Genomic DNA, 12,548 nt, shown 5'->3' on the forward strand with positions numbered 1-12,548 from the left:
TTTTGGTGATTTTTTGGTCGTTTTTTCGTGATTTTTTTTACGATTTAAACTTTTTTTTTCTCCAGGTAATGCAGAGATTGTGGGGTTTTTTCAAGGAGGTGGAAAATTGAATTTTTGGGGTTTGTGGGTTGATTTCCCTGCAGAAAAATTGGGATTTTTTTCCCCCCACCAATCCCATTGGGATTTCTGTCCCTCCGCTGTCTGCTGACCCAAAAACTCTACAAAAAAGGGGATTTTTATTGGGGTTTGATGGTCAGGAGGCAGAAAATTCCAAATTTCTTCACCTGGCAGGGAACCACAGCCAAATTCAAGGTGTTTTTTGGGGGAATTTCGGCCAAACTTCACTCGGATGAGACCTTTGGGGAAAAAATTGGGGAAAAAAGTGGAGAAAAAAGGTGGAAAAAAGGTGAAAATAGGGGAAAAATGTGCAGAGAATTCAAATCCGGAGTATTTCACCGCAGGCGATATTATATTTTATTATTATTATTGCTATTAAATGGTCATTATTAAATTATTATTAAATTATTATTGTATTTATCCCAATTTTTTCCACGCCCAGGGAATTCCTCATCCCAAATTCCAATTTTTTTCCCTCCTCCTCCTCTCTCTCCACCTGTCTGGAACCCAAAGGGATTTTTATTTCTCTTTATTTCCCCAATTTATTCCAACAGAATCAGGAAGAAATACATCCCGAATATATTTATTTTTATTTTCCCGATTTTCGGGATGATTCCCAACCCAAATCAGAGTCAGGCTGGATTTTCCCAACACCTCTGCAGTTGATTTTTTGGGGATTTTTGAGTTCACTTTTCCCTTTTCTCTGTGCTTTTAGGCCCTTTTAGGGTCAGGGAGCCCAAAAATTGGGATTTTTGAGGGGTTGGGAATGAGATAAAAACCCTGAGTGAGGTTGGAAAATTTCAAAATTTCAAAAAATTTCCATTCCCAAAGTCCTTTTAGGTCCAAATGGGGTTGGGAGAGCTCAGGTTGGGCAGTAAAACCCCCAAAAAATTAAAAAATGAAGACAATGAAGGTGTTTTTAATCTGATTTTTCCACTCGGGGGTTTCCATTCCTCATCCTCCCTCTCCTTCCCCTCCCTCCCCTCGTTTGCCAACCTTTATCTTCCCAATATTTTATTTTATTTTATTTTATTTTATTTTATTTTTTGGTCCACCGAGCCTTCTCTATCTCCCTTTCCTCCTCCTCCTCCTCCTCCTCTCTCCCCTCAATAAAACAGATTTTCGCAATTTCCGCAGAGCTTTTTTATTTCTTTTTTACTTTTATTTTTATTTTTTTGATCCACCTAGCCTTCTCCATCTCCCCTCCTCCTCCTCCTCTCTCCCCTCAACAAAACCAATTTTCCCGATTTCCGCAGCGCTTTTTTTTTTCCCAAATTTTATTTTCCCTGAGACAATTTTTCCCTTTTATTTCCCCCCTTCACCTCGCCCAATTTTTTTTTTAATTTAATTTTATTTTTCATTTTTTGATCCACCGAGCCTTCTCCATCTCCCCTCCTCCTCCTCCTCTCTCCCCTCAATAAAACAGATTTTCGCAATTTCTGCAGAGCTTTTTTAATTTTTGTTAATTTTATTTTTATTTTTTTTGATCCACCGAGCCTCCCCCACCTCCCCTCCTCCTCCTCCTCCTCTCTCCCCATTTTCCCAATTTCCGCAGCGCTTTTTCCCCCAAATTTCATTTTCCCCGAGCCAATTTTCCTTTTTTTTCCCTCCACCTCCGCCTCCACTTTTTTTTTTAATTTTATTTTTAATTTTTTAATCCACCTAGCCTCCCCCACCTCCCCTCCTCCTCCTCCTCTTACTCCTCCTCCTCTCTCCCCTCAATAAAACCAATTTTCCCAATTTCTGCAGAGCTTTTTTTATTTTTTTAATTTTATTTTTAGTTTTTTGATCCACCGAGCCTCCCCACCTCCCCTTCCTCCTCCTCCTCCTCCTCCTCTCTCCCCATTTTCCCAATTTCCGCAGCGCTTTTTTCCCCCCAAATTTCATTTTCCCCAAGCCAATTCTCCTTTTTTTTTTTCCCCTCCACCTCCGCCTCCACTTTTTATTTTATTTTATTTTTTTTTAATCCACCGAGCCTCCCCCACCTCCCCTTCCTCCTCCTCCTCCTCCTCCTCTCTCCCAATTTTCCCAATTTCCGCAGCGCTTTTTCCCCCCCAAATTTAATTTCCCCCGAGCCAATTCTCCTTTTTTTTTTCCCTCCACCTCCGCCTCCACTTTTTTTTTTTAAAATTTTATTTTTTTTCCCATTTTCCCCTCTTTTCCCTCCTCCCTCCCTCCCTCCCAACCAATGACCAAACCCCTTTTCCCGTGACGCTCCCGAGGAGGGGCAGGAAAACCAGCAAATCCACCCTCCGAACACCTCAAATCGCTCCGGGGCTCCCCCCGGGCGGCCAGAACCCCCCAAAAAACCCTCTCCCCGATGCTCCTCACCCCAAAAATCCCCCCAAAAATCCCCCCATGCAGCCCCCGGCCTTCGAGGGGCTTCTGCCTCCCCCCGGCTTTCCCAGCCCGCAGCCCCGGGGGCTTCTCGCCGCTTCTCCTCCTCCTCCTCCTCCGCTGAGCTCGGGGTTCGGCCCGGAGGGGCCGCAGGACCCCCAAAAACCTCCCCCCGGCTCAGCCCCGCTGCCCTACGGCTACTTCGGCAGTGGCTACTATTCCTGCCGGGTGGCTCGCAGCGCCTCGAAGCCTCCGGGGGGCTTCGGGGGTGACAAATATGACAAATTCCTGGAAGGTCCCGCAGCTCCCGGCGAGGATTTCCAGCGGGAGTTGGCGGCGTTCTACCCGAGCTACGGTGGCCACTACCAGCCGGTGGCTGGCTACCTGGACGTGTCGGTGGTGGCCGGGCTGGGCGGAGCGGGGGAGGCTCGCCACGAGGCGCTGCTGCCGCCCGAGGGCTACCATCAGCAGCCCTGGGCGATCGGGGCGGGCTGGAGCGGCCAGGTGTGCTGCGGCAAGGAGCAGAGCCAGCCGGGCTACCTGCTCAAGGCCACCTTCGCAGGTGAGGAGAGCTGGGCTTGGGGGAAATTCGGGGTTTTTTGGGTTTTTTAGGGGTTTTTTGGTGTTATTTTTTGGGATTTTTTTAGGGGGGTTTTGGTTATTTTTAAGGGATTTTTAGGGGTTTTTGGTATTATTTTTTAGGGGGTTTTTGGTTATTTTTAGGGGGGTTTTGGTTATTTTTTAGGGATTTTTTAGGGGTTTTTGGTATTATTTTTTGGGTTTTTTTAGGGTGTTTTTAGTTATTTTTAGGGGGTTTTTAGTTATTTTTTTAGGGATTTTTTTTAGGTGGTTTTTGGTATTATTTTTTGGGTTTTTTTAGGGGGTTTTTAGTTATTTTTTAAGGGGGTTTTAAGTTATTTTTTAGGGATTTTTAGGGGGTTTTTAGTGATTTTTTTAGGGATTTTTTAGGGTTTTTTTGGTATTATTTTTTGGGTTTTTTTAGGGTGTTTTTAGTTATTTTTTAAGGGGCTTTTAGTTATTTTTAGGATTTTGGGGTTTTAGTGATTTAGGGGGTTTGGGGGTTTAGGGTTTTTAGTTATTTTTAGGGATCTTTTAGGGGTTTAGTGATTTTCTAGGGGTTTGGGTTTAGTTATTTTGGGGTTTTAGTTATTTTTAGGGATTTTGGGGTTTGGTTATTTTTAGGGATTTTAGGGGTTTGGTATTATTTTTGGGTTGGGTTTTAGTTATTTTTAGTTATTTTTAGGGATTTTTAGGGGTTTTTTGTTATTTTTAGGGATTTTTAGGGGTTTTAGTTATTTTTTAGTTATTTTTTAGGGATTTTTAGGGGGTTTTTTTGTTATTTTTTAGGGATTTTTTAGGGGGTTTTTAGTTATTTTTTAGTTATTTTTTAGGGATTTTTAGGGGTTTTTTTAGGGGGTTTTTAGTTATTTTTTAGGGGTTTTAAAAAAGTTTTCAAGTTGTTTTTTAGTTATTTTTTAGTCGGAGATAATCTCGGGGTTGGGTTGGGTGTTTGGACTTTTAGGGGGTTTTTGTTGCTAGTTTTTGAGTTATTTTTTAGGGGGTTAGTTATTTTTTTAGGGTTTTTATAAAGTTGTTATTTTTTTAAGTTATTTTTTAGTTGGAGATAATCTCGGGGTTGGGTTGGGTTTTGGGATTTTTAGGGTTTTTTTAGTTATTTTTGTAGGGTTTTAGTTATTTTTTTAGGGTTTTTTTAAAAAAGTTTTTAAGTTATTTTTCAGGGAATTTTTTTAGTTTTTTAGTTATTTTTTGTAGGGTTTTAGTTATTATTTTAGGGGTTTTTTCAGTTTTTTAAATTATTTATTAGGGATTTTTTTTTAGTTTTTCAGTTAGTTTTTAGGAATTTTTTTAGTTTTTGAGTTATTTTTCAGGTATTTGTTTTTAGTTTTGAAGTTATTTTTTAGGGATTTTTTTAGTTTTTAGTTATTTTCTAGGTTTTTTTTAGTTTCTTCGTTATTTTTAGGGATTTTTTTTAGGTTCTTAGTTATTTTTAGGTTTTTTTTAAAGTGGGTTGTTTTTTAGTTTTTTAGGGGTTTTTTAGGTTTTTAGGGTTTTTTTTTGTTTTTGGTTCTATTTTTTAGTTTTTTAGAGGGTTTTAAGTTATTTTTTAGGGATTTTTTAGTTTTTTAGGTTTTTTTAGTTATTTTTTCAGCGGGTTTTTTTTAGTTTTTTAGTTAATTTTTTAGGTTTTTAGGTTTTGGGGTTTTTAAGTTTTCAATTATATTTTTTTAGTTTTTTAGGGATTTTTAAGTTTTTGGGTTTTTTTTAGGTTTTTAGTTCTTTTTTTAGTTTTTCAGTTATTTTTTTAGCTCAGGGGTTTTGCTGTCGGCGGTCGTTGGCGAGCTGGAGACAATCAGAGCTCACGAAATTCCCATTTAAATGCTCGTTGTCGCTTCTAACTCTTCACAAAATGAAAATTCAAACGATCCTTGCGATTTCCGACTTCACAAAACGACAATTTGAATTATCCTTGCCGTTCCTAACTTCACAAAATAATCATTTGAATTTTCCTTGCCGTTCCTAACTTCACAAAATAACAATTTAAATGACCGTCGCCATTTCTAGCTCTTCACAAAACGAAAATTCGAATTATCCTTGCCGTTTCTAGCTCTTGGCAAAACAATAATTTGGATTCTCACTGCGATTTCCAACGTCACAAAATAATAATTGGAATTATTGCCGTTTCTAGCTCTTCACAAAATGATAATTCGAATTATTGCCGTTTCTAGCTCTTCGCAAAATGATAGTTTGAATTATTGCCGTTTCTAGCTCTTCACAAAATGATAATTCGAATTATTGCCGTTTCTAGCTCCTCGCAAAACAGTAACTTGAATTCTCACTGAATAATAGTAATTTGGATTATTCTAAATAGTAATTTGAATTATCGCTGCCGTTTCTGATCTGAGCGGGGAGGCAGAGGGAGATTTTTCGGGGTTCAGATGACATTTTCTGGGTTCAGACGAGGATATTATTGGGATTCAGATGACATTTTCGGGGTTCAGATGACATTATCTGGGTCCAGATGACATTTTCGGGGTTCAGATGACATTTTCGGGGTTCAGATGACATTTTCGGGGCTCAAACGAGGATATTTTCGGGGTTCAGATGATTTCTTGGGGATCAGATGATGATATCGGGGTTCAGATGACATTATCTGGATTCAGATGATATTTTCGGGGTTCAGATGACACTATCGGGGTTCAGACAATGACATTATCAGGGTTCAGATGACATTTTCTGGGTTCAAACGATGATATTATTGGGATTCAGATGACATTTTCGGGGTTCGGATATGATCTGGTTATCCAGACCGTGACATTATCGGGGTTCCGGTGACATTATCGGGGTTCAAACGATGACATTTTCGGGGTTCAGATGATATTATTGGGGCTCAGATTATATTACCGGGGCTCACAGATGACATTTTCGGGGTTCGGGTGACATTATCGGGGTTCAAACAATGACATTATCGGGGCTCAGATGATTTCTTGGGGACCAGATTATGATATCAGGATTCAGATGATATTTTCGGGGTTCAGATGACATTGTAGGGATTCAAATGACATTCTCGGGGTTCAGATGACATTATCGGGGTTCAAACAATGACATTATCGGGATTCAGGTGACATTATCAGGGTTCAGACAATGACATCAGGGTTCAGATGACATTTTCGGGGTTCAGACGATGATATTATTGGGATTCAGATGATATTTTTGGGGTTTGGATCTTATCTGGTTATCCAGACCGTGACATTATCGGGGTTCAGATGACATTATTGGGGTTCAGATGATATTTTCTGGGTTCAGATGATGATATTATTGGGATTCAGATGACATTTTCGGGGTTCGGATATGATCTGGTTATCCAGACCGTGACATTTTCGGGGTTCAGATGACATTATCGGGGTTCGGGTATTGTCTGGTTATCCAGACCATGGCATTATCGGGGCACACACGATGCTACTATCAGGGTTCAGACAATGACATTATCAGGGTTCAGGTGACATTTTCTGCGTTCAAGCGATGATATTATTGGGATTCAGATGACATTTTTGGGGTTCGGATATGAACTGGTTATCCAGACCATGGCATTTTCGGGGTGCAGATAATACTATCAGGGTTCAGGTGATATTATCAGGGTTCAGATGATGACATTCTTGGGGTTCAGACGATGACATTATCAGAGTCCAGATGACATTACCAGGGTTCAGACAATGACAATATCAGGGTTCAGATGACATTATCAGGGTTCAGATGACATTATCAGGGTTCAGACAATGACATTCTCGGGGTTCAGATGATGATGTTTTCAGGGTTCAGATGACATTTTCGGGGTTCGGATATGATCTGGTTATCCAGACCATGACATTTTCGGGGTTCAGACAATGATATTCTCGGAGTTCAGATGACATTTTCTGGGTTCAAACAATGACAATATCAGGGTTCAGATGACATTATAGGGGCTCGGGTATTATCTGGTCATCCAGACCATGACATTATCGGGGTTCAGATGATATTATTTGGGTTCAGATGATATTTTCGGGGTTCAGATGACATTTTCTGGGTTCAGACAATGACATTATCAGGGTTCAGATGACATTATAGGGGTTCGGCTATTATCTGGTCATCCAGACCATGACATTATCGGGGTGCAGATGATGACATTTTCGGGGTTCAGATGACATTCTCGGGGTTCAGATATTATCGGGGTTCAGACAATGACATTATCAGGGTTCGGATGATGACATTTTCGGGATTCAGATGACATTGTCAGGGTTCAATGACATTATCGGGGCTCAGATATTCTTGGGGCTCAGATGATGACATTATCGGGATTCAGACGATGACATTATCAGGGTTCAAAAGATGACATTTTCGGGGTTCAAACGGTGACATTTTAGGGGTTCAGACAATGACATTTTCGGGGTTCAGACAATGACATTATCGAGGTTCAGATGACATTATCAGGGTTCAGATGACATTTTTTTCTGGGTTCAGACAATGACATTATCGGGGTTCAGATGACATTTTCGGGGTTCAATGACATTCTCGGGGTTCAGATCAATTCGGGTTCCCAGAACAATAATTTCTCGTTGCCATTTCAGACTCGGAGCAGGGAGGCAGAGGCTGATTTGTCACGATTCAGATCGTGATATTATCGCGATTTGGACGATTATATTATCGCCATTCAGACCGTGATATTATCGCGATTTAGACTATTATATGATTGGGATTCAGACTGTGATATTATCGCGATTTAGATGATTCTATATCGTGATTCAGATTGTGATATTATCGCGATTTACACGATTATATTATCGCGATTCAGATCATGATATTATCGGGATTTAGACGATTCTATTATTGGGATTCAGATTGTGATATTATCGCGATTTAGACAATTATATTATCGCCATTCAGATCATGATATTATCGCGATTTAGACTGTTATATTATCGCAGTTCAGACCGTGATATTATCGCGATTTAGACTATTATATAATTGAGATTCAGATCATGATATTATCGCGATTTAGACGATTATATTATCGCGATTCAGATAGTGATATTATCGCGATTTAGACCATTCTGTTATTGGGATTCAGATTGTGATATTATCGCGATTTAGACGATTTTATTTTTGGGATTCAGATCGTGATATTATCAGGATTCAGACGATTCTATTATTTGGATTCAGATCGTGATATTATAGCGATTTAGGTGATTATATTATTGGGATTCAAACCGTGATATTATCACGATTTAGACGATTCTATTATCGGGATTCAGATCGTGATATTATCGCGATTTAGACCATTCTATTATTGGGATTCAGACCATGATATTATCGCGATTTAGACCATTCTATTATTGGGATTCAGACCATGATATTATCGCGATTTAGACTGTTATATTATCGTGATTCAGACCGTGATATTATCTGGGCTCAGAGGGTGCTAATATCGCGATTCAGACGAGGATATTATCAGGGTTCATATCATATTATCGGGGCTCAGATGACATTATCAGGATTCAGATTATATTATATTATATTATATTATATTATATTATAATTATAATAATTGTTATTATTATTATTGTTTCCTCCCGAGCAGCCCTGGGGTGGTTTGGGGACCCTAAATGGCACAGTTGGGGGATTTTTGGGGACCCTAAAGGACACAGAGGTGTTTTGGGGACCCTAAAGGAAACAACTGGGGTTTTTTGGGGATCCTAAAGGACACAGAGGTGTTCAGAGGACCCTAAAGGGCACAGAGGGGGTTTGGGGACTCTAAAGGGCACAGGGAGGTTTTTGGGGACCCTAAAGGACACAGCTGGGGTTTTTTTGGGACTCTGAAGGACACAGAGGATTTTTGGGGACCCTAAATGGCACAGTTGGGGGTTTTTGGGGATCCTAAAGGACACAGAGGTGTTCAGAGGACCCTAAAGGGCACAACTGGGGGATTTTTGGGGACCCTAAAGGACACAGGGAGATTTTTTGGGGACCCTAAAGGGCACAGAGGGTGTTTTGGGGACCCTAAAGGGCACAGTTGGGGCTTTTTGGGGACCCTAAAGGACACAATTGGGGGATTCTTGGGGACCCTAAAGGACACAGGGAAGTTTTTGGGGACCCTAAAGGACACAGCTGTGGTGTTTTGGGGACCCTAAAGGGCACAGTTGGGGTGTTTTGGGGACCCTAAAGGGCACAGTTGAGGTGCTTTGGGGACCCTAAATGGCACACAGGGGATTTTTGGGGACCGTAAAGGGCACAGAGGGTGTTTTGGGGACCCTAAAGGCACAGGGAGGAATTTGGGTACCCTAAATGGCACAATTGGTGGATTTTTGGGGACCTTAAAGGACACAGTTGTGGTGTTTTGGGGACCCTAAAAGACACAGTTGGGGTGTTTTGGGGACCCTGAAGTACACAACTGGGGGATTTTTGGGGACCCTAAAGGACACAATTGAGGTGTTTTGGGGACCCTAAAGGACACAGTTGGGGTGATTTGGGGACAATAAAGGGCACAGGAGGTGTAAATAAATATTATTATTAATAATAAATAGAAACAAATAATAACTAAAAAAATAACTATAAAATAAAACATTCAAATATCTCCTATATTTCCAAACCCCCAGACTCGGAATATAATAAAAATAAATAACATATAAAAAATAAATCAATCAATCAATCCTATAAGAAATAATAAATATATAAAATAATAAAAACTACAATAGAAAATTGAATATTTGAATATAATATAAATGATACTATAATATGATATAATATAAATAGTAAAATATAATATAAATAATATAATATAATAGCTATAATATAATATAATATAATATAATATAATATATAATAAATAATATAATATAATATAATATAATGTAATATAATGTAATATAATATAATATAATATAATATAATATAATATAATATAATGTAATATAATAAATAATAAATATAAATATATAAATATAAACATAAAAATACAAAAATAATAAATAAAACAATATAAAATTAAAATTAAATATTTAAACATAATGTGAGCAAAATAAATAAATAAACAAATAACAAATCGTGAATAAATATTTAAAAAAGACCCCTAAAAATAATATAGAATGAACCATTTAAATACATAATATATTTCCAAATCCCCAGGCTCGGAAAATAAATAAATAAATATTATTATAAATAAGAAATAACTATAAAAATAATTAAAAATAAATAGAAAAAATAATAAAAATAAATATAAAAATAATTTAAAATACGTATAAAAATAATAAAAAATACATAGAAAAATAATAAAAAATACATAGAAAAAAAATACATAGAAAGACAATTAAAAATACATAGAAAAATAATAAAAAGTACATATGAAAATAATAAAAATACTTATAAAAATAATTAAAAATAACCAAAAAATTAATCAAAATAAATAGAAAAACAATTTAAAATAAATAGAAAAATATTAAAAATACATATAAAAATAATTAAAAATAAACATAAAAATTAAAAATAAATACAAAATAATTAAAAATAAATAGGAAAACGATCAAAATAAATATAAAAATAATTAAAAATAAATATAAAAATAATAAAAAATAAATATAAAAATAATAAAAAATACATATAAAAATAATTAAAATTACATAGAAAAATAATTAAAAATACACAGAAAAATAGTTAAAAATACATATAAAAATATTAAAAATAAATAGAAAAATAATTAAAAGTACATATGAAAATAATAAAAATACATATAAAAATAATTGAAAATAAATATAAAAATAATAAAAATACGTATAAAAATAATAAAAAATATTAAAATAATAGAAATAAATCGTAAAGTAATAAAAATAAATATTAAAATAATCAAAATAAATAGAAAAACAATTAAAAATGAATAGAAAAATAATTAAAAATACATGGAAAAATAATTAAAAATACATAGAAATATAATCAAAAATAAATATAAAATTAATAAATATAAATCCAAAAATAATCAAAAATACGTATAAAACCAATTAAAAATAGAGAAATAATTTAAAAATAAATAGAAAAATATTTAAAAATAAATAGAAAAATAATCAAAATAAATCCAAAAGAATCAAAATAAATAGAAAAAAATAAAAATAAATAGAAAAATAATTAAAAATACATATAAAAATAACTTAAAATACATATAAAAACAATTAAAAATAAATAGAAAAATAATAAAAATAAATATAAAAATAATTTAAAATGTATATAAAAATAATTGAAAATAAATATAAAAATAATTAAAATACATATAAAAATAATCAAAACTACATATAAAAATAATTAAAAATAAATAGAAAAATAATTAAAAATACATACAAAAATAATTAAAAATAAATAGAAAAATATTAAAAATAAATACAAAACCAATTAAAAATAAATACAAAAATAATTTAAAAAAATAGAAAAATAATTGAAAATAAATATAAAATTAAAAATAAATATAGAAATAACTAAAAATACATAGATAAGTAATAAAAATAAATATAAAAATAATAAAAATACATATAAAATAATAAAAATAAACATAAAAAAATTTAAAATAAATACAAAAATAATCAAAATACATATAAAAATAATAAAAATAAATAGAAATATAGTTAAAAATACATATAAAAATAAGTAAAAATAAATATTAAAACAATCAAAATAAATAGAAAAATCATTAAAAATAAATAGAAAAATCATAAAAATATTAAAATAACCAAAATAAATAGGAAAACAATTAAAAATACATATAAAACCAACCAAAAATAAATAGAAAAATCATAAAAATAAATAGAAAAATAAAAATACATCTAAAACCAGCTAAAAATAAATATAAAAATCATAAAAATACATATAAAAATCATAAAAATACATACAAAAATAATAAAATAAATACAAAAATAATTAAAAAAAATTACAAAATTAACTCAAAATAATACAAAATGATTCCATTTCAATATCCAACACATTTCCACCCCTCCGCAGACCCTTCCGCCCCTCTCCCCGAGGGCTGCTCTCTCCGCCGCGGCCGCAAGAAGCGCGTTCCGTACAGCAAGGCGCAGCTGAAGGAGCTCGAGAAGGAATTCCAGAGCAGCAAATTCATCACCCGCGACAAGCGACGCAAAATCTCCGCCGCCACCAGCCTGAGCGAGCGGCAGATCACCATCTGGTTCCAAAACAGGAGGGTGAAGGAGAAAAAAGTGGTGGCGAAAGGGAAGAGTGGAGGAGGAGGAGGAGGAGGAACGGCCTGAGAGGGGAGGATGAGCCTAAAAAAATTGGGAATTTTTGGGTTGGGGATGGGTTTGGAAGTGTTGGAGGATGGAGTGGTGGCTGGGAGGGATGGAGAAGTGGGAAATTTGGTTCAAATGGCCCCGAAAATGGGGTGGTTTGGCCTCAAAAGGGGGTCTGGAGGCTGAAATATGCCCTCGGACTGCTCAAAAATTCAAAATTTTGGTTAAAAAAGCCCCAAAAATGGTGTGGTTTGGCCTCAAAATGGGGTTGGGAGGCTGAAATGTTCACTCGGACTG

General features: G+C 35.2%; 1 protein-coding gene across 1 annotated transcript; it reads left to right on the top strand.

The window, feature by feature from the left end:
* The first annotated feature begins 2,475 nt into the window (after positions 1-2,475).
* HOXB13 (homeobox B13) lies at positions 2,476-12,272 on the top strand. The gene is made up of 2 exons (XM_085083324.1): positions 2,476-3,016; positions 12,007-12,272. Exons 1-2 carry the CDS (start codon positions 2,476-2,478, stop codon positions 12,270-12,272), a joined length of 807 nt encoding a protein of 268 aa, XP_084939450.1.
* Positions 12,273-12,548: the final 276 nt, after the last annotated feature.

This window comes from Lichenostomus cassidix, chromosome 27 (genome assembly GCF_008360975.1).
Source record: "Lichenostomus cassidix isolate B80296 chromosome 27, HeHo_3.0, whole genome shotgun sequence".
NCBI classification, from domain to species: domain Eukaryota; kingdom Metazoa; phylum Chordata; class Aves; order Passeriformes; family Meliphagidae; genus Lichenostomus; species Lichenostomus cassidix.